Below are 22,467 nucleotides of genomic sequence, written 5' to 3'. Positions count from 1 at the left end.
TCTGCAAAGAACTAATTTAAGAGCATCATATTTCATCTTTATCATGAAATAAAGATTTCCCACTTAAAGGGAAATGTGTCATTTTAAAAGGTTGGATAAAATGGCACATATTTAAAAAGTAAAAACAAAAGGAAAACATACTAAAACAACAACAAAAACAGTTTTTCTTGATGTTTGAATTCCACATATTTCTCCTCTCTGCACTGATAACATTTTTATTTGATTATGAATTGGATAAAGTTTCATTTTCTTAAAACTTCATCCCTTAGTATTTGAGGTGTCATTGTTTTTTTGAGTACATCATAATGGCCTTCAAATGCCTCCTTTTATTTGTATCATTGCAGATTTATATTATGCTTACATTTCCAGAATGTTTTCAACAGCCATTTATGCAATAAATTATATAATAAAAGTAACATTCTATAATTTTTCCTTTTGGAGAACATAGCCCTTTCATATAATTTTTAAAGTGTGAAGGGAATGTAAGAGCAATTTAGGGCAAATCTTTGTTTTATGGGTATGAAAATTAAGGCCAGAGATCTTATGGGATTTGCCAGATTAGCTGTATCCAGCCTTTGTTTTCTTAATTTATTCAGCAAATAACTTTTGAGCTCCTACTATGTAAAAAGCACTGTGGTAGCTGCTATGAGGGACAAATTATGTGTAAGAAATTTCCATCAAGGATCACAGTGAGAGAGGTGTGAAGGTAAGCAGTTAACTATAGTGTTAGGCAGAAAAATAGACATGAATGTGTGGAGGGAGAATAGATCAGTAAAGCCCACTGAAAGGAACTCAGAGAGTTAACCAGATAAAACTAGAGAGCCAGAAAGGACTCCCAGAGTTAATGAGTTAAACAGTTGAAGTTCCAAAGGCCAGGAGTAACTTAGAATGTCTGGATTTTCCCCAGATAAAGAAGATAATCTGAGTACAGCCCATGTCCTCATTGTATCAATTAGATCATGCCATTGTAAGATTTATTTTAGCCTGCTGAAAGACCCAACTTATTCTTTAATTTAACCAATATGCTGGATTTTTTAACTCTTCCTCCAGCCGCTAACCAAGTAACTCTGTAACCAGGGCAGTAGACAGACCTGGAAGTGTAAATAAACCTATGTGGACAAAAAATGCTGACGTCCCAAACCTACATAGTCACCTGAATAACCTATTCTTAAAACAAAACTTCAAAGGAGTTATGAATCACCTGTATACATCATGCATCATGTTCACCCTTACCCCAAAGAAAAGCTCTATAAAACCCCAGACCCTAAACCCTTAAGCACACCTCCTCTCTGAGGTTGCCCACACTCGCCTTCCTTTGAGTGTGTCACTCTCTTTGTCCTACTTCAGATAAGTAGGGAGGGACTGCTGAGCTCTGATTTGGGCTTGCAAGTTCCTGTCGCCTGGGTGATCCAGGCAGAACTGCAGCTGTATGATCTCTCTCCTTAGTAGCCTGCCTGAAAATCTCTTTTCTTTGCTCTTGGGAAGTTCTCAGAACGTAATCTCACACCATCTAGTGCTCTGTGGCTCCCCCAAATCCTGGGGTGGTAGCGACTTAGTTCCCATGCCGTGCAGATCCATGTGGACACTGATTGCCAGGTGACACTGGTTTTAGGAGTTGGCAAGGGATTTGCCCTTAGGCTGAGCAGCAGTTCTTCCCTTTTCTTCCTCTACTTTTCTTTCTCACTGCTTTATTCAAGTAAACCTGCCTTTATCTACCTTGACTCTGGCCCACTCCTCCCTTGGAATATATATAAATAAAACTTTTACTCTGCTTCACTACTGTGTCTCTGACCTTCAATTCTTTGTTGTGGTGGGGACAAGAACTGAGGGAAATAAACTCAACCCCCAGTAACAATAGGACAATACTGATGAAGTGAGCTCTCCACAAGCCCTCCAACAGTTCCAAAAGTGATATCGTCATCTTCATACTGACCTGCTTTTCCCTTTGAAATGACCATCTCTGTTCGTAAAACCATTGTATAGCCAGTCATCATTGCTGGAAACCTGGGCACTGACCTAGATGGTTCTCCTTCTTTCACCCACTGAGCATCTGCCAGTTGTCATTCTATCCAGTTTACTCATTCAGGATCCCTAAGTCTCATTTTCTTCATCCTGATGGGCAATGCATTAATTCCAACACTTTTCATCTCATGAACTATTGCTGTGACCATCTAACTTCTCCACCTCTGTTCTTAATCTCCTCAAATATACTGTGCAAACTCTAGCCATATTTATGTATTCAAAATAATGGTCTGGCTACGTCCGTTGCCTGCTTAACTTTTATGATTCTTGGTTTTCAATAGGATCAACCTAATTTCTTAATGTGGAAAAACAACACCACCACCAAAGCAGGATCTGGGCCCCCTCACATGTCTTCTATTAGTTACCAAATACTCTTTAAGAGCTTTTGCCTTTGCTCAGGCTCTCTCTGCCTCCTAGGACGGCCTTCCCTTTCATCTTCACCTGGCTGACTCCTGCATATCCTTCAAAACTCAATTGGTATCTTCTCAGGAATTTTTCCTTCATTCTTAGAGTACTGCTCCCATTGATCCATGTGTAACCTGGATTCCTCTATTAAATACTGTGTTTGTGTCTGTTTCTACCATGGGATGTATTCTCAAAGGCAAGCATTAGGTCTAATGTGTCATTGGTCTTTAGTGTGGTGCCTGATACATAGTAGATAGTAAAGACTTATTGAGTAGATTGAACTGTCGGCTTCCTCCCTGTCTCTGACCTGCAGATTAAAGAGGCAATGCGATGAGATATCGAAGACCTGAATGGATCAGCCAGGGGACTCAAGGCGTAACAGCTCAAGAGTCATGCCAGGAAGGCACTCCTCCTATTTATTGAGTAAATGAACATCTGAAGAAATCTGAGTAGGGGGTTCAGCACATGACCATTATCTATCCTTGAGTCCAGCCCAAGGGCGGGACACTCCTCAAGGACGCGGAAACCGTGTGAGGGCGGTCTTGAGCTGTAGGAACTTTTTATGGCTTTAATCCTTCTGTCCTTGACCAAACATCAGAGGTCGTAGAGAGACAATCAAGTCACATATTTTCATACATTTGATTTCTATATTACTTGATTTATATATTAAGCCCATTAATCCCACATTGAACTGTTTATCTAACCAAGTGTTATAAAAGAGGTAAAAGTATAAGAAAATATCATGAAAAAAATGATTAATTCCAAGTCAGAAGTTAAAAAAGGTTTCCATGTGAAGGTTAGTAATTGAGTTGAGTCTTGAAAGAAGTACATAATCAGAAAGTAGGAGATAAGTAAAAAAAAAAAGATTTTTACATAAGCAGAGTTCCTGAGTTGTATTCATATTGCCTAGAAACCAAAGGACCCATTAAGGTATCTTGTTAATGATAGATGAATAAGTATGGGGGTAGATCATAAGCAGACTTGAATACCAAGATCAAGAGTTTGTTCTTAATTCCATTGACAATGGGAATAGTGTGAAGGGATTTAGAACAAATAAGGGACATAATTAGACCTACAGTTTCTTTACTATAGTAAACACCTTGAGGGTTAATATTTTTTGTTTGTTTCTTGCTCACTATTTTCTTCTCAAATAAAAGGTGACTTGGGTAAAAGTAGGAACTCATTATGCATTAGAATAAACAAAGACGTTTTAGAACAGTGCTGTCTGATACATCTTGATGAGAGGAATGTTCTATATCTGTTCTGTACGGTATAGTAGCCACTAGACACATGTGACTATTGCTCACTTTAAGAAGCTGAGAAATTGAATTTTTAATGTTATTTTAATTAATTTACATTTAAATTTAAATAGCCACATTTGACTAATGACTATCATATTGGACAACACAGTATTTGAAAGTTCTACCCAGCAGCATCTCAACAGGAAACAGATGGAATACTCAATCAAATTAGGATAATTCAAAGAGAGTTTATTTATATAGAAACTTTTAAAAATGTGTAGGCAGCTTTAAGGGAACCACGAGAGAGTGCAATTACTGTGGTAGTTACATGGAGCAGCAGTGAGGCAGAATTGATGGGAAGACTCATAGTTAAGACTGTAAGCCTGGATCACATTGGGCCAGTATTTATATCATACAGTCATACTTTCAATGAAATTTCAGAACTGTTCTTTTCAAAAAGGTGTTTCCTGGCAGTCTGTGTGCAGATGAAAAATATGATTGCTTTCCCTGTACAGTGCTGATCTGTGCTGGGCTTTCTCAGTGTTTTTCCCCATTTTTGGGGAAGTTGTACCTCTGTAAGTTGTATCTTTTCCATTAGCAGGGCCATGCCTGACTTAATGATGGTTCCTGTCAAGCCTTCCATTAAAGAGCATCCTCTCTTCTTAGCCCCTGGAGTGTAGGCAGGATCTGGATGTTATCTGTAGTTATGTTTTAATATTGTGCCCTTTCTGTCCCTTGCCTTAGCACATACAATTCACCTCCAGTCCTAGCTCATTGCCTGATGATTTGTTAAGGCTTTGAGAACAGAAGGAATAAGGGCTTTTAAGTAGGATGGGGCTATTTCTCCTTGCTTTATTTATTTTTATGCCATGCAGAAGGGATAAAGAGGTATAAAATGGCTTGACAAAAGCCAAATAAATCTGGATAAATAGAGCAAGGACCCAATAAAAAGCTAGAGGTGTAAAAGAAAAAGGAGGGGAGGGGGAAACAGAGACAGGGAGAAAAGAAAGGAAACTTCAAACTTCCTGTAATGATAGGGACTGTTTATTATTAGCCAGAGAACAAAAAAATGTCTTTCACCCAATGAAACATTTTAAACTAAGGTTAAGCTCTGATTAGAAATTAGGAAATCATCTTTGTAGCCCTCACTGAATCTCCTCATGCTGTCACCTCCTGTCATCCTTTATTAAAGTTTTGCATGCCACTGCTGCTAGCTCCAAGAAGGTTGACATCTTTTAGTTGTTCTGATGAATCTCATCACAGGAACTAGTGAGTGTGTATGGCCAACACAACTGGAGTCTCATATTATTCCTGATTCCCTGTGTGTATGGGGTGGGAGAAAAAGGTATCTCTTCGCCTGTGCCATTCCTGACCCTTGTAACTATCTCTGCTTTCATGAAGTGGACAGGGACAATCAAGAGCTAACACTGCATGAAACTGGAGAATAAAGGCTAGACTCCAGGGTAAAATGAGAAACTATCTTATAACCCAATGTATATCTGTTCATGCTATTGCCTTACATATATATGCATTAACTTTTCACAATTCTCCACTGCTGCCATGGGGGATACTGGGTAGGAGCTGTGACAATAGCCACAACTTTGATCTGGGTAATTGCCAACACTGCTTTTATTGTCCTGACATCCAGAACTTTATTTCTTACTCCTATTTCTCCCCCACTCTTCTCCCTACTTTTTTCACTAGATATAGCCTCTAGTAAGCATGCACTGCACACACATTCCCCAAAAGAAAATATGGTAGAAAACTTGGTAGCCCTCTGTAGGGAAAATTTTATGGCCAGGATTCTCATATGATCTTAATATCACCCATTGTATACATGAATACATGCAATGATGTAATATTTAGCTTGCATACCCCTTGGCAGTAAACCGTTTACTGTCAATATTGCTTTAAGAAGAGAGGCCAAGGAATCCCCTGGCTAAGAAGAGAGAAGGGAGCCTAGAGAGAGGGAAGCAGGAGAGGGTGAGAGCAGAACCTGGTGCTAAGAACAGCAGGGAGTAGGAGCTGAGCAGGGCCTGGAACCAGGGCCAGAAACTGAAATGGGCAGATGGGAGTCTAGCACTCAACCTACTGCCTTGAGAATAAACCTTGGTGTCAGCAGCTTTTTACCTTCAATGTTCCGTTGTCATTATTCAGTCTTACCAAATTCATAGTGAACTTGCCTGAAGTGAGGAACCCCCTCCTCCCAGTGCAACACTCTCTACTGTGTTTCCGTGTAGGAGGCATCTGGAAATGTGTGAGGCCAATTTTTTGCTATCATAGTACCTGGGAGTTGTTCCTGGAATTCAGTAGACAGGATTCCATGGATGCCAAACAACTTGTGGTATATAAGGTGGTCCCAAATAATGGTTATTTTTCTCATCTTAAATATCAGTAACACTGCTGCTAGAAAATCTAGGTCTAACTGAGGCTTAGGTGGGTACCAGCAACCTCAGCTAACCCAGAATAGTAGCTGTGCTTTGATGGATAGATCCTACAATTGCCAGAATCTAATATGATGCCTTACTGGCGTATAATAGGCCCCTAATAAAACTATATATTTTTTTAAATCAAGTTGTTCATTTACGAACTAGTCAACAGCATTCAATAAGTCCTATGCACATTACTTTCAGGACCAGAAAAAAAAATTATGATACACTTGCCAATATCAATGTTCTAATGGTTATAAGGGTGAAGAACACTCACAGAAAAAAAATGAGTATATTGGGGAATTTTAAAAATGCTATTGGTACTAGGAGAGGTTGGAGTTTACTTTTGAGTGGAGTTGCTGGGGGGAGCTCTTCATGAAAACCATGGAGAAAAAGGTAGAATTTTAACAGAGGGTCATTTTGGGAGACATTTGCTGAAGTGTCACATTATATGTAAGAACTTGGAGAAAGAAATTAAAATGTACAGGGATATTGTTATGTAAAGATAGTACTTGAGATCATGTGGCAGAAGATATGAATAAAAAGGCTGTATAGGGATATAGATGGTTTTGAACTCTTTTGTAAAGGAGTCTTTCCATTGGAGGGTATGGATTTATGCACGAGTGTAGTCACTGCAGGTAGTGTATGGCATGCTGCCTTAGGACTTGCCCTTTGCCTCCACCTCCTTCTTTATGGAGTCCATGCTGTAAATTCCCTCAGTTATCAGTTGCTTAAACTTGCCTTCCTAATTTTCAAGGTCTCCTCTCAAGAGCCTTTGCAGTTTATTAATTTAAATAGTAGCAATTTTCCTAGAGGTGAAACACATAATGATTTCTTTCAGTTTCTTTTATATAAGGTACCACTGAAAAAGTATAATTAGATTCAACTCAGTTGTCTCCCACAAAGGTAATATGTAGAAAATACCAACCAAGGTGACTCTCTATGTGCCTAATAGCCTGAAGATTTAGGTTAAGAATATAACAGAGAACTGTTCTGTTTAAAGAATGAAAAGTTATTGCACAAATTATCTTAAAGAGCCAAAAAGGCGTCCAGTTCTTACTTGAAACAATTTGTTCTTGGAGTATTGTCAGCTAAAATTGTGGTCAACTTTTGCAAATTGTGTGAATTTACACTGCATATTTTATTTAGTGTTTAGCGAAACTCCAATATGGCTCTGCATAACTTACACAGTACACCATGAAAATGACTTTAGAAACTCCCACAGAAGTTGACAAATTGGGCATCTAATGCTTTTAAGCTAATTGCATGCTTAGAGGTTAAAAAGTCGACTTGTTAAGAATGAAGATAAGAGTTTCTTGGAGATAATGCTCTGTCTACTGCCACACTAAATGCAACCCAACCCTGTATCAGAAATAGTACAGAAGTTTAAAGAAGAAAATAATGTGAGCTTTAATCACCATTCTACTTTTAAGTGAAGTGCTCATGAATCATGTGCAATATCATAGCAGTTTTGAAACCTATTCTTGAATTTTCAAGCTGCTATTTTCAGGAAATTTAGAAAGCAAATTGCTAAGTGATAAAAAATAGTTAGATACTGTTGCTTATGCCATTTTTTTTCTCTATTTTAGACTGGAAAAAAGGAAAGGAGTAATACCCTCAATATTGCAATAGACAACATGTGCAAGAAGACAAGAGACCTTCGCAGACAGGTGAGAAAAGAGGGAGACATGGAATCCAGAAAAATACCATTCAAGATGTACCTTTTTTCCATCGCTGAAATATTTATTTCTTGATTTTGTTCTTTTAAAATTAATTTAGAATACAATTTAACTATAAATACATACTTGCCACATTTCCATATCTTAACTGTTTTTGTGGTAAACATAAAGTAGGAGAAAATGAGTGTGACTTAATATCAGGCAGAGTTAAATTCAAATAACTGGCCATGCCCTTACCAGCTGTGTGAACTTGGGTACAGATTTTTTCTATCTGAGACTCTCTGAGCCTATAAAATGAAATTGATTATATATAATAGGGCTGTGAGGATTAAATGAAATGCCTATCAGTGCCTGCTGCATAATGGGTTTTTAGGGAATGTTGATCAATTGATTCTATTACATTAAAAACTGAGTTTATCACCCAAATGTGTATAGCAAACAACAATTCAAAGACCATGCCAGTTTCCCCTTCTGATTCTTTTTAGTATGCTTCCAAAATTAGTTTCTGCTTAGGTTGAGGCTACTTTTTAAACTTAAGTCATCAGGAATATAGGAATAGAAAGGATTTGATTAAATGAGTTAGAATTCCAGTACTATGTCATAAGTTAATAACCCTCCTGCCCCCCCCACCAGAAATTTGAAGACTTGGCTATTTTCAAAGACCTTTGCTTTCCATTCCTTTATACTGTTTAATGAGCAGTGTTTTTTTCAATTTGCAAATTTAACTTGGTCACTATTAATTCAAAAAAAGACAGGCAAAAGCTTTTCAACCATAAGCCTTTAATGCAATATATTATTGTAGTTTAATGGGAAAATTTGGTAAAATGACCTGAGCAATCTTTAAATTCAGAAGTAGATTTGGAAATGGAATAAATGGGGATCCCTGGCCAGTTAATATTAGCTGTGTAAAAACATAATTTTGCAGGCTTGGAGAATTCCAGTTCCTCAACTTTATGGCTTTAATGCAAATTCTATTTCTATGTCAGCACTTAGAATTATAGAATGTTAAGAGTTGGAAGGAACTTAGCACCTGTCTTAATGTTGCAGATGAGAAAGCAGGCCAGTGTGGTGAGGTGACCTCCCTAAGGAGAAAGGGACATCGGACCTTCAGGGTTTCATAACCTACACCCAACTCAGGCACTCCTACCTTTAGGGCCACCCTCCCTCTTTGTTGCATGATTTCTATTGGTCTTCCCTATCTGCTCTTCCCAGGACTTGGAAAAGTTGTTTCTATTAGCTGTCAACGATTATGTCTTCCATTCCTGTCTCATCCCTCTATACTGCCTTTAACAAAGTCAGGCACAAAGATTAAATCTACATTTATACTCCAAAGCTTTTAGAATCTATTCTCTTTTTTTTTAAAAAAAGGAAAGGTCAAGATAAAGCAGTCCCTTGTATATAGGATCACCAAATTTAGCAAATAAAAGCACAGGATTCCCAGTTAAATTTAAATGGATGAACAACAAAGCTATTTTAGTGTGTGCATAAGCCCCAAATACTGCGTGGGACATAATTATTTTGAAAAATAGTTGCCTTTATCTGAAACTCAAATTTAACCAAGCATCTTACATTTTTTCGTACAATCCTACTTGTATTTCTACCTCATTGCCATCAGTGAGCTATCGAAAAAGCATGGGGGATTACTGATACTTTTTCTTCAGAGTGAAGGGATATTTCTAGCTTGCGGAGAACTGCTGTATTCCAGAGGTGTGAAAACTCCATGTGTTTTCATAGGTCAACATATTCATTGTTCTGGTTAAGTATTGCTGCCTAACATGCCATCACAAATCATAGCAGACACTTTAGCATGTTACATGGTTCTGTGGGTTGGCTGGGGGTCAGCAAGGCCATTTCTGTGGTGTTTTCATTTGTGGTCTCCCACACTGTGGTGATCAGCTGGTGCCTCTGGGGGCTCAGGACTGGGCGTTGGAGGTCTCCATGCTGCTGCTGCTTCCCTCTCTCCGTGTGGTGCCTAATCTCTTCGGGCCCCTTCATGTGGCTTCTCTGCCCAGCAAGGTAGCCTGGATTTCTCGCATGGCAGTCCAAGAGCTCCAGGACAGGAGAGATGGAAGCTGCCAGGCCTCCTTAACAACGAAGTTCCAAACTCACTGGAATGTTGTTCCCTCCACCGTCTATAGATAAAAGTACTCACAAACCCTGCGCCTGGTCAACAGGGGCAAGCAGAAGCTCACGGAGTGGAATGTGTTCAGAGGCAGGAGTGGGGTTGTTCAGAGCTGTCTTTGGAGACACAGGGAGGTAGTTGCTATGATTTGTTCTCAGTGTCCTTACTTGCCCTCCCTAAGATTTTATTTTCCATCCTGATGTTTCTGCTTTTGGCAATAATAAAAACTAGTTTAATGGCAATGTGACTCATTTCCACCTTTAATTCTTGCAAAGTTTATCAAGCAGTTTGTTTTAAACATCTTGCATACACTCTTTCACACAAGAGGGAGAGAGCCCCTACCTTTAAAATGTTGTTTATCTATTTTTTAATATGAATATTTAATGTTTATATCTTGTCTGGATCTGTTTTTGCTTGTTTGTTTTTAGTAAAAAACTAAGCAGAAACTATCTTCCTGCCCGTTTACCCTAACCCCCCTTGCTTACTTATTATGGCCTGTCCATCAGCAACATAGAACTATTTTTAGCTTTGGTTCAGAAAATCAGTGGACTTCTGTGAGGAATGAGGAACAAGATAGATTGATTAGACTTATCTGGGGAGAAGCAGGTTTTACAATTTGGGGCAACAAGATGAAATGTCCTGGGAGCTAACTTAGCGCTTATTTGTTTCAACCTTTTTCCTCTGTGACTTCTTTGCCTGTTATACTAGAGAAGAAAGACAAAGTCCTTGATATGACATTGCAGGTTGTCTGTGATTCAACCCTAACTATAATCCCCATTATTCTTACTGTTCCATCTTCTAATGCTTGCTTTCTCAGTTCCTTCTCACCACACCAGCACATTAACCTGTTCCTGACTAAAGAGTCTATTTACCAGTCACCAAATTTTCCATCGTCTTCCTCCCCATCCCCAAATACATATGTGTCTTTGTATACACGGCCTATTCAACTTGATGCTTTCTCCAGTCCTCTTATTCTCCACCCAATCTATGATTTGTTCTCAGTGTCCTTACTTGCCCTCCCTAAGGTCAAATTTCCCCCTAATCACTAAGGAAATTCAAGGCTAAATTAAATGACATTACCCCAGAAAAACTTTGCCATTTTCACCAGCTGGAATTAAGCTTTTTCTCCCCAGAGCATTTACAACATGTTTAGTTCTATTATAGATATACTCTATATCATATTCTGCTTCTATTTTTCTTCCCACTGGATTTTAAATCCTTAAAATGATAGTTATGACATCTCTTATTTAGTAAATGCTTTCCAAAGCTCTCTACCAACTGAAGTCCTTACAGTATTGATTTTTATCCCTGAGATAAGAAATAATGTCATGACATTATTATCTCAATCTCTCAGGAGAGACAATTTACTGAACATCACCCAGCTAACTGGTAAAGCCAAGATTTGAGCCCAGGTCTATCCAGCTCTAGTTCAAATTTGTAACCACTATGCCAGGGGCCAGGAATGATGACCTATTTACCTTCAGAACTCCCAGAGCCTAACACACTTATTTTTACTACCATGAATTTTTTTCCTCCTTATTACTTGTATTACATGCTTTTTTAAATCTAAATTTTCTTTTTCCTTTACTCTCCTTTCCCATAATTTATTTGAGAACTTTATCCCTATCAAAATTCTTAATAAGGGAGGAAGAATTTTAAACCTCCTTTACTTCATTAAAAAATTAAAAACATTCTATGGTACCCAGAAGCTCAAGATTCTTTACTCTCTAGTGCCTGGTTCTATTTTGTGGGGGCCCCAGCTGTTGGTTTGTGGTGGGTGGTACCTTTCTGTCTGGCTCCTGTAGGGGTCTGAGTCTGGGTGGACAGTTTGCTTGAGCTGCTGCCCTTGTAATCAGCTCAGGAATCTTTGTTGAGCTGTGGTGGGGTGACCCCCTGCTGGTCCTGCAGCAGTGGTAGGACTGCAGGGATACTGGGGTGGGCAGACCCATGTGCAATGGCCAGACACGCAGCACTGGGTTTGGACACCCACAGAGAGGAAGGACCTCTTGGGTCTGGATCCTGCAGGCACCTCACCAGTTGAGCTGAAACGGAGCCAAGGAAGCTGGGAGAGTCTCCCTCTGCCTGCCAGGCAGCTAATTCTGATGCTGCCACTGGGCCAAGTGGGTTGGCTCCGAACAGCACACTTGGGGAGGAGCCTTGGGCTGCATTGCCTGCAAGGGGGATGATGCATCGGGCTCCCAAGAGTTCCCAATCTACTGGGCTGAGGAAGAGCTGGAGAGGTATCTTCCACCTGCCCTTTCTTCTGAGGAGAGAGTTCTGTCCAAACCTCTCCCCTCTGGTACCCCTCCCAGTGCTGGCAAGTCTTTCAAACTGCCGCCTCTGCTTTGGGTCTCAGGAAAGGTAGAGTGTGCCCGTCCTCTACACTGACTGTAGACTCAGCCTCCCAGAGTGTACTACCTGTCCCTGGGGTCCAGCCCCACTAATCATCAGAACCCAATATAATATGGGTTTGTACTCCTGGAGCAGATCTCCAGGGCCAGGTGTGCACCTGGGCTCATACTCCTTACCTGCTCCATTCCTCTTTCTCTTGCCTATAGGGTGGGATTGCAGGAGGCTTGGGTCCTGCTTGATCTCAGCTTTGACACTTTACCCTTTTCTGTGTGGTCTTCTCTTCTTTCTTAGGTGTAGAGTGTCTGTTCTGCAGTATTCAGGTTGTTTTCAGGTTTAGTTATATTTGCTGTAATTTCTTCTTTTAAGTATTTTTGGGAGGAGGGTTTGCACCTTGCTTTCCTATTCCATCTTTTTCTGGAAGTCTTCACAATGATTCCTTTCTAATGTCTGTCTTTGTAAAGTTGAAGAAAGCTCCTCTTGTCTTTTATCCTCTGCCAACCTCTTCAGTCTGGGCCCTGCCTCAGCCTCTGTCTCATTTGATTTATTTGTTTTCTTCATAAAGCTTACTCTAAGGCCAGAAAGCATAGCAGAGACATCTAATACAAAGAAAGAAACACAGAAATGCTGACAAAATGAGTAGACAGAAGAATATGATCCAAACAAAACTGTAGAACAGAACCACAGAAAGAGGGCTAAGTGAAACAGAGATCACCAATCTTCTTGATAAAGATTTCAAAATAAAAGTTATAAACAATGTGCTCATGGATTTACAGAAAAGTATTCAGGATCTCAGTGAATATTTCAATAAAGAGAGAGAAGACCTGTGAAAGAACCACTCAGAGCTGAAGAATACAGTATCTGAAATGAAACATACAGTGGAGGGGTTTAAGAGTAGATTGGTACAGGTAGAGGAGATGGTGAAAGAGATGGAAATTAGAGAACAGGAAAACAAAGAAGCTGAGGAACAGAGAGAAAAAAGCATCTCTAGGAATTAAAGAATGATAAGAGAACTATGTGATCAATTCAAATGAAATAATATTTGCATAATAGGGGTACCAGAAGGAGAAGAGAAAGGCAAAGGGATAAAATTTCTCTTTAAGGAAATAATTATTGAAAACTTCTCCAATCTGGGGAAGAAAATAAACATTCAGATTATGGAAGCACAGAAATCTCCTAATAAAAGGAACCCCTGGAAGACAACACCAAGGCATATAATAATTAAAATGGCAAAGATCAAGGATAAGGAGAGAGTGTTGAAAGCAGTCAGAGAGAGGAAAAAAGATTATTTATATAAGAAATTCCATCAGGCCATCAGCAGACTTCTCAACAGAAACTCTACAAACTAGAAAGAATGGCATATATTTAATGTACTAAAACAGAAGGAACTGCAACCAAGAATTCTCTACCTGGCAAGATTTATCATTTAAATTTGAAGAGGGTATTAAACAATTACCAGATAAACAAAAGTTGAAGGAGTTCACCACCACTATCCAGTCTTACAGGATATTTTAAAGGTACTAATGTAGTTGGAAATGACCCTAAGGTTAAATGGCTTTCACCAGTGAAAATAAACCCGTGGTACATGTAGTTGACAAACTAATTACCAAGCAAGTACAAAATTAAAACAAAACAATCAAAATCAACTATACACAAAATCAGTCAAGGGATACACAGAAAGTGCAAATTATGAGATCTAATATGAAAAATGTGGAGAAGGAAGAAGAAGGAAAAAAATGTACCTTTAGATTGTGTTTGAAATAGAGTAATCAGCAATTTAAGATAGACTATTATAAAGTAAGGAAGCTATCCTTGAACTTTTGGTAACCACAGAACTAAAGCCTATAATAAATACAAAAACAAACAAACAAATAAATAAATAAATATAACAGAAATCCAATTACAACACTAAAGAAAACTGTCAATAACAAGAGAAGAGTATAAGAGAGGAAGAAAGAAACAGAGAGGAGCTATAAAAAATAGTGGAAACAAATTAATAAAATGGCAATGAGTACATATCTCTTAATAACCACCTTAAATATAAATGGACTGAATGCACCAATCAAAAGACACAGAGTGGCAGAATAGGAAACAATACCTATCTTTAAGCTGACTACAGGAGACTCATTTCAGATCCAAAGACATAGACAAAAAGTGAAGAGATGGAAAAAGATATTCCATGCAAATATTAGGAAGAAAAAAGCAGGATTAGCAATACTTATATCAGACAAAATTGATATCAAAACAAAGTAACAAGAGACAAAGGAAGACATTACCTAACAATAAAGGGGTCAGTTCAACAAGAGGTATAACTGTTATAAATACCTATGTACCCAACATAGGAACATCTAAATATGTATAACAAATACTAACAGAATTAAAGAGGGAACTAGATTGCAATGCATTATTTTTAGGAGACTTTAACAAATGACTCACACCAATAGAAAGATCAGTCAGACAGAAAATAAATAAGGAAGCAGAGGCACTGAACAATACATTAGATCAAATGGACTTAACAGATATCTACAGAATGTTCCACTCAAAAGCAGCAGGATATACATTCTTCTCAAGTGTACATGAAATGTTCTCCAGGATGGATCACATCATAGGCCACAAGAAGAGCCTCAATAAATGTAAAACGATTGAAATTGTATCAAGTTGCTTTTCAACCACAATGGTATGAAACTAGAAATAAATTACAAAAAGAAGACAAAAGACCTATAAACACATGGAGACTAAACAGCATGCTTCTAAATAACCAATGGATCAATGAACAAATTAAAACAGAAATCAGGCAATACATGGAGACAAGTGAAAAGAAAAACACAACAGCCCCAAATCTGTGGGAGGTAGCAAAGGCAGTTCTAAGAGGAAAGTACATCACAATACAGGCTTAACTCAAGAGACAAGAACAATCCCAAATAAAGAGTCTAAAATCACAATTAAAGAACCTAGGAAAAGAAGAACAAATGAAGCCCAAAGTCAGTTGAAGGCGGGACATAATTATGATCAGAGCATAAGTAAACAAAGTAGAGAATAAAACAATAGAAAAATATCACTGAAACCAGAAGCTGGTTCTTTGATAAAATAAACAAAATAGATAAACACCTAGACAGACTTATCAAGAAAAAAAGAGATTACACACATCAACAGAATCAGAAATGAAGAAGAAATAATCATAATGGATACCACAGAAATAAAATAATTATTAGAGAATACTATGAAAAATTATATGCCTATAAACTGGACAACCTAGAAGAAATGGACTACTTCCTAGAAAAATACAACCTTCCAAGACTGACACAGGAAGAAAGAGAAAATATGAACAGACCAATTGCCAGCATTGAAAATAAATTAGTAATCAAAAACTCCCACAAGCAAAAGTCCAAGATCAGATGACTTCATAGCTGAATTCTACCAAACATTTAAAGACGAGCTAGTACCTATCCTTCTTAAAGTATTCTAAAATGTAGAACAGGAGGGAATATTTCCAAACTCATTCTATGAGTCCAGCATCACTCTAATACCAAAACCAGACACAACAAAAAAATAAAATTATAGACCAATGTCCCTTGTGAACACAGATGCAAAAATATTCAACAAAATAATAGCAAACTGAATCCAAAAATACATCAAAAAGGTCATCTATCATGACCAAGTGTCATTTATTCCAAGGATGCAAGGATGGCACAATACTTGTAAATCAATCAATATCATACACCACATTAACAAAAAAAAGGAGAAAAACAACACGATCATCTAAATAGATGTTGAAAAAGCATTCAACAAAATTCAACATCCATTCATGATAAAACTCTTAACAAAATGGGTATAGAGGGTGGTACATACCTCAACATAATAAAGGCCATATGTGACAAACCCACAGACAACATCATACTTAATAACAAAAAGCTAAAAGGTTTTCCTCTAAAATTGGGAATAAGACAAGGATACCCACTCTCACCACTTTTATTCAACATAGTACTGGACTTCCTAGCCCTGGCTTCAGACAGCACAAGAGATAAAAGTCATACAAATTGGTAAGAAAATGAATTTGCAGATGATATGATATTATACATAGAAAACCCTAAAGAATCCAGCAAAAGCATACAGAAACTAATATCTGAATTCATCAAAATTGCAGGATATAAAATTAATACACAGAAATCTGTTGCATTCCTATATACTAACAATGAACTAGCAGAGAGATCAGGATAACAACTCCATTTACAATTACATAAAAAATAAATACCTAGGAATAAACCTAACCAAGGAGGTGAAAGACCAATACTCTGAAACCTTTAATACACTCATGAGAGAAATCAAAGAAGACACCAATAAATGGAAATCTATCCCATGCTCATGAATAGGAAGAATTGATGTTGTCAAAATGGTCCTCCTGCCCAAAGCAATTTACAGTTTCAATAAAATCCCTGTTAAAATACCAAAAGAATTCTTCAATGAACTAGAACAAACAGTTCTAAAACTCATATGGAACCCCAAAAGACCCCAAAAAGCCAAAACAATCCTGAGAAAGAGGAACAAAACTGGGGGTATCATGCTGCCTGATTTCAAGCTCTACTACAAAGCTACAGTAATCGAAACAATTTGGTACTGGCACAAGAACAGACCCATAGATCAATGGAACAAAATAGAGAGCCCAGATATAAACCCATACATCTATGCTCAATTAATATAGTAGCCATGAATATACAGTGGGGGAAAGACAGCCTCTTCAACAACTGATGTTGGGAAAACTGGACAACTATATATCAGAGAATAAAACTGGATTATTGTCTAACTCCATATACAAAAGTTAACTCAAAATGGTTCAAAGACCTGAATGTAAGTCATGAAACCATGAAACTCATAGAAGAAAACAGAGGCAGAAATCTTTTGAACAATTTTTTCCTGGACACATCTCCTCAGGCAAGGGAAATAAAATAAAAAATGAACAAGTGGGACTACGTCAAACTAAAAAGCTTCTGTATAGCAGATAATGCCATCAGCAGAACAAAAAGGCATCCTATCATATGGGAGAATATATTTGTAAATGATCTTCTGATAAGAAGTTAACACCCAAAATATAAAAAGAACTCATGTGCCTCAACAACCAAAAAACAGCCCGATTAAGAAATGGGTGGAAGACCTCAACAGACACTTCTCCAAACAAGAAATAAGAATGGCCAAAAGACACATGAAAAAATGCTCCTCATCACCAATCATCAGGGAAATGCAAATTAAAACCACAATGAGATATCACCTTGTACCAGTTAGAATGGCCACTGTTCAAAAGACAAGAAACAACAAACACTGCCAAGGATGTGGAGAAATGGGAACCCTGCTATACTGTTGATGGGAATGCAATTTGGTGCAACTGCTGTGGAAAACAATATGGAGGTTCCTCAAAAAACTAAAAATAGAAATACCATTTGTCCCAATAATTCTACTCCTAGTAATTTACCCAAAGAAAACAAAATCTTTGATTCTAAAAGATACATGCACTCCTATGTTTATTGCCACATTATTTGCAATAGCCAAGATACGGAAGCAACCTAAGTGCACATCAATAGATTAATGGGTAAAGAAGAGGTGGTACATAAACACAATGGAATATTATTCAGTTGTAAAACATAAAGAAATCCTGCCATTTGCAGCAACTTGGATGGATCTAGATGATATGCTCAGTGAAATAAGCCAGGTGGAGAAAGACAAATACCACATGATTTCACTTATCTGTGGAATATAAAAACAAAGCAAAACAGAAGGAACAAAAGCATTAGACTCATAGACAGTGAGAAGTGACTAGCAGTTACCATGACGAAGGAGTTGGGGTGGGTGCAGGGGGGAAGGAAGGGGAACAGAAGGGCACAGTAATTCACAATAACAATGTAAGTTGATCATGGGGACTGTTGAACCAATGTGACGTACATTTTAAACCAATATAAGGTTGCATATTAATACTTTTATTTACAAAAAAGAAAATTAAAAAAATTAAAAACAATTTAATATATTCTGTATTATGTATTTCTACTATATTATGTGGAGGAGAAATATACATTTGATTTCAATAAAGACAGGCTAAATTTTTTATTTCTGTGTATTGAGAAAAATAAGGACTTGTGATATATCAAATAAAATAGGATTCTGGGAAAAACAAATGAAACAAAAACTTGATTGATTCTTGAGTTGCTGAAGTGCTCTATCCATGCGTTCTTCATGTTGGTAATACCAGTGCCATACTCAGAAAAATATATGTAAGTTCTTATACCTTCTTTCCTTCCTCCTCCTCCTCAAACAATATTAAGTATCCATAAGGTACAAGTCCCATTAAATTGACACAGTAGGTAGATGCTGAATTAATTTTTAGGTGATTTAGTTTCTATTAGTTAATTGAATTTTGAAAATCTTATTTGCTATTTGACTTAAAATTAAAATGTTTTTAAATGCAAATACAAGTTTTTCTTGTTTCCTGAGAGTGATTCTTTTCTAAAACACTTTCTCTTCTTTCCCTTACAATTTCATTCTTTCTATTCCCTTATTTCCTGGTGGTAAGGCAGGGCTTTCTTATAGTTTTCATGTACAACTTTCACTTCTGGGTTTTAATTGTACAGAAATATGTAATTTTATTTGCAATCTCAAAACTCTTATATCAGTGGCAAATAGAAAAATTGATGTCTCAAAGCCTTTCATTAAACTATACTGAGAAAGATAGAAAGCCCTTCAGTTTGGTTTTGTGTCTGACATGTTTTTTGCCTAGCCACAAACATTTTTTGAAAATATATAACTCTTACTCCTTTTGGCCTCCCACTAACTTCAAATTTTAGTACCACGGCTGCTAATGTTGTCCAGTTTCCACATTGCCATGTTGGAGTCATCTTTAAAGTTTTTTATATATCACCCAAATAAAAAGAATAAGCTTTTCCATTGGGCAGGAAAATTATGTGGAAATACATAAGACAGTGGCTACTTAGGTATTTTACACAGATATGGATGACTATACAACTTACATGTAAAAAAAAAGTTGTATATGAATATGTCAGAACATGTGAAGAAAATTACTTAGCATAGCATTCAAGACCTTCCACATCTTGTACCTATATGCACTTCTAGTCCTATTTCATAATAATTCCTCTTTTGTAGTCTGCATTATACAGAGGATGGCAAGATCCAACCCAGTGGTTTGCAAAGCAGAAGTGGCAAACTGTGATTATCAATAGCTAGTTGATGTCAGACATTTGATTGTGTTACTTGGTATATGGCCAGACAACATTAACACCAGACAAATGTGCCTATTTTGCGTTGGATTCCCCTGAAAGCATATCTGAGACCAGAGCTTCAGTTCAGGCAGTTTATTTGGGAGGCAATTCCAAGAAGCAAGTGTTAAGAGAACAGGAAGTGTGAGAGAAAAGGCAGGAATGGATGAATAAAACCTATTGAGGTTGCCACTGTAGGTGACAGGAGCTTAAGAACCTCTGAGGAGGGACGGAGTGTCTCCCAGAACTGTCTGAGCAATAGATGGAAGCTGGGAATGCTATCCACTAGTTCTCAGCCCCCTTGGCTGGGGGCTGCTCCCAGTGCTGTGCATCTCCAGAACTTCCTGGCCATTAGTGCTTTAGGGTGAGAACCTCAGAGAGACTTGGAGCAGGCACTGAGAAAGAATAACCAAGAGAAGCATGGAAGCAGTTGAGGGGGCATGTCTTCAGAGGACATGGGACAGTTCCTCACAGCAAGAGCTGAAATCAGAGGCTGGTCCAGTGGATGAGATATAAAGCACCAAGAGCCTCTGATGTAGTCCATAATCCTAGCTATGAAAGTGATGGTAAATGATCAGGAATCGGCAAGATAGGCAATCTGGTGAGAAAATTGAGGGTTGTTGAATTAATTGTGCTGTTGTTTACCTGGGTTAAGATGCTTTCAAAAGGAAAGCTATCTCCCTGCCTCCTGACTGTGTGCTCTCTCTCTCAAAGGCATCACTTATGTCCCACACAGGTCATCAATTTCTGCATATTTCCTTCTGTCATCTTTTAACCTTTTTGTCTTATTTTTTTCTTTCTACCTGAAATGCTTTCCATTACCTGTATTGTACCTAATGAGACCCTATTTCAATCTTCATTCTACCAGAGTTCTAGTCACATTAGATACTTGTGATGTCTTCAGGATCCCTCCATTTTCTTTGCTTATGATAGCTTCTATTCCTAGAATGCTGTTTCCCACCTCCCAGTATTGACCCTTAACATCCTATTAACATCCCTTTTAAAATGGGATACATACATCTCATTCCTACAGAAGTCTTCTTAACCATGACAATTAGAGTAATTGCTTCTTATTTGTTTGCATTTCTTTTAAGATACTCATCAAACTCTTTGTACATCTCTCACTCCCTAATAGTTACCCTGTCTTTGTCATTTTGGCATTCCCCAGGTTGCCTAGAGTGGTGCCCTGCCCTTACAGAGAAGGCTTAAAATGCATTTGTTAAATTGAATGAATATATAAATACAGAAAAGAACATTCATTTTGCTCATTATATTTGACATTATACTATGTCAGCTAATTTCAGCCCATTTTCAAACACAATTTTGAAAACATTGGCATAGAACTTATTTGAAAGCTCATTTTCCAGTCCCTTCTGTCTTGTCCTACTGAACATAATATCACACCTCTTTGCTACACTTTTTCTCATGTAGTGTGTTATATAGTTAGCAACATGCTTTTGAAAAAAGCAAAAATATGTGTTCCTGATTTGTTTTAATTTTTAAAACATTTTTTTAGCTAAAGAACTTATTTATTCTTTAATTAATAGTGAATTGGGCCTCACCTTTGACTATGTTTCAACCTGTATGTATGAGATGGAGGATTGAATGAACAGCAGGGAAATATATTTGAAAACCTTGAATAAATAATAAAAAAAGGAGAGGTCACTAAATACCATTAAAATGAAGGGAAGACAAGAAGTAACATCACAGAGGGGAGATTGCAGACATAGCAATGTATCCAGTGCTAGAAGAAAACTACTGTAATTATTCAAGTAATTACAAAAATTGGCACAATATGAGGCAATGGTTATTCTTTCTCTAGACTTTGTACAGTGATAAATCAAAATTATTTTTTTAGAAGCACATGAGGATCATTTGACTTTATATAGTCTCTGGGTATAACTGTAGATATAAACATATATCAAAGTGTTTTTATATAAGAAACAATTCCTCTTTAAACCTATGTCTCAATGCAATTAATATGAAGTCTTGCTTTTTTATGTCAAAATCATATTACTAGAAATGTGAATTTATTTTTACTGTTGCTATTTCCTTGTCTTCTATTTACTCTGTAAACCACAGCATAGGACTTCTGCTCCCACTATTTCACTTAAACTGCTCTGAGTTTATCTGAGAGGTCAAATCCAATAGACAAGTCTTGGTTCTTTTTATTTATCGTTAAAATTAGTCTCTGAAACCTACTATCTTCTTAGAATTTCTTTGCTGTCAGTCCTAGTTTTCCTTTATTGTAATACGTAATGACTCTTATTCCTCCACTAGATTATAAGTGATGGTATATTTCTGTTTTGACATTTTTCACAATACCTTGCTCTTGGTAGAAAGGTAAGGAAATGGTCTTCTGAAGTGTGTGTTGAATTGAATTAAATCAAATACATAGTAAAGAATATTCAATAAGTCCATTATATGGGTATTGTAAGAGCATTTGGTATGACAAATTCATTTGGAGAGCACCGACAGTGATTTCTTTGAAATTCTCTCAGTTGTTTGTCATTTGCTCTGTTTGTTGCTGCTATTACTTCAATTTCTTTTAAGGTACTACTCCTCTATCTGCATGACTCCCAGAAATGGTAGTATTTCCTAAGATTTCATTCTTGGACATTGCCTCACCCTGCATCTCCCTCTGTGTGGCCCTGTCTACCTCTGTTACTTGAATTACCTCCTGTATGCATGCTAGCTTTCAGTCACATGTCTCTAGTGTGGATCTCCTCCTAGTTCTCCTTCTGGGCGTCCCGATTACAAATGAAAGATGAGGATAAAGGGGAGGGACAGTCACTGAAAACTGCCTACCAGCTTCCTACGAACCACTCCATCCTGAGATTTCTTTAACTTTTCTCTTTTATATCTGGAACTAACACAACCTGTAGTTCCCAGCTCAAGCCCTAACTTAGGATCTCTTGCCTACCTTCCCTGGTTCATTCTTTATTGACATCAAAGACGTTGTTC

The 22,467-nt window shown here is 37.5% G+C and overlaps 1 protein-coding gene across 4 annotated transcripts in view; it reads left to right on the top strand.

Annotated features, from left to right (window-relative positions):
- The window catches only part of CTNNA3 (catenin alpha 3), a 1,667,940-nt gene that overhangs the window by 898,251 nt on the left and 747,222 nt on the right, over window positions 1–22,467 (top strand). For all 4 annotated transcript variants that reach the window (XM_057505911.1, XM_057505908.1, XM_057505909.1 and 1 more), the window contains exon 8: window positions 7,687–7,767. In XM_057505911.1, coding sequence (XP_057361894.1) covers window positions 7,687–7,767 — 81 coding nt within the window. The remainder of the gene's footprint in view (window positions 1–7,686; window positions 7,768–22,467) is intronic.

The sequence above is a fragment of the Manis pentadactyla genome, chromosome 8 (assembly GCF_030020395.1).
Source record: "Manis pentadactyla isolate mManPen7 chromosome 8, mManPen7.hap1, whole genome shotgun sequence".
Lineage (NCBI taxonomy): Eukaryota > Metazoa > Chordata > Mammalia > Pholidota > Manidae > Manis > Manis pentadactyla.
The sequence above is the reverse complement of the archived record's forward strand: the minus strand, read 5'-3'. Positions and strand labels throughout refer to the sequence as shown.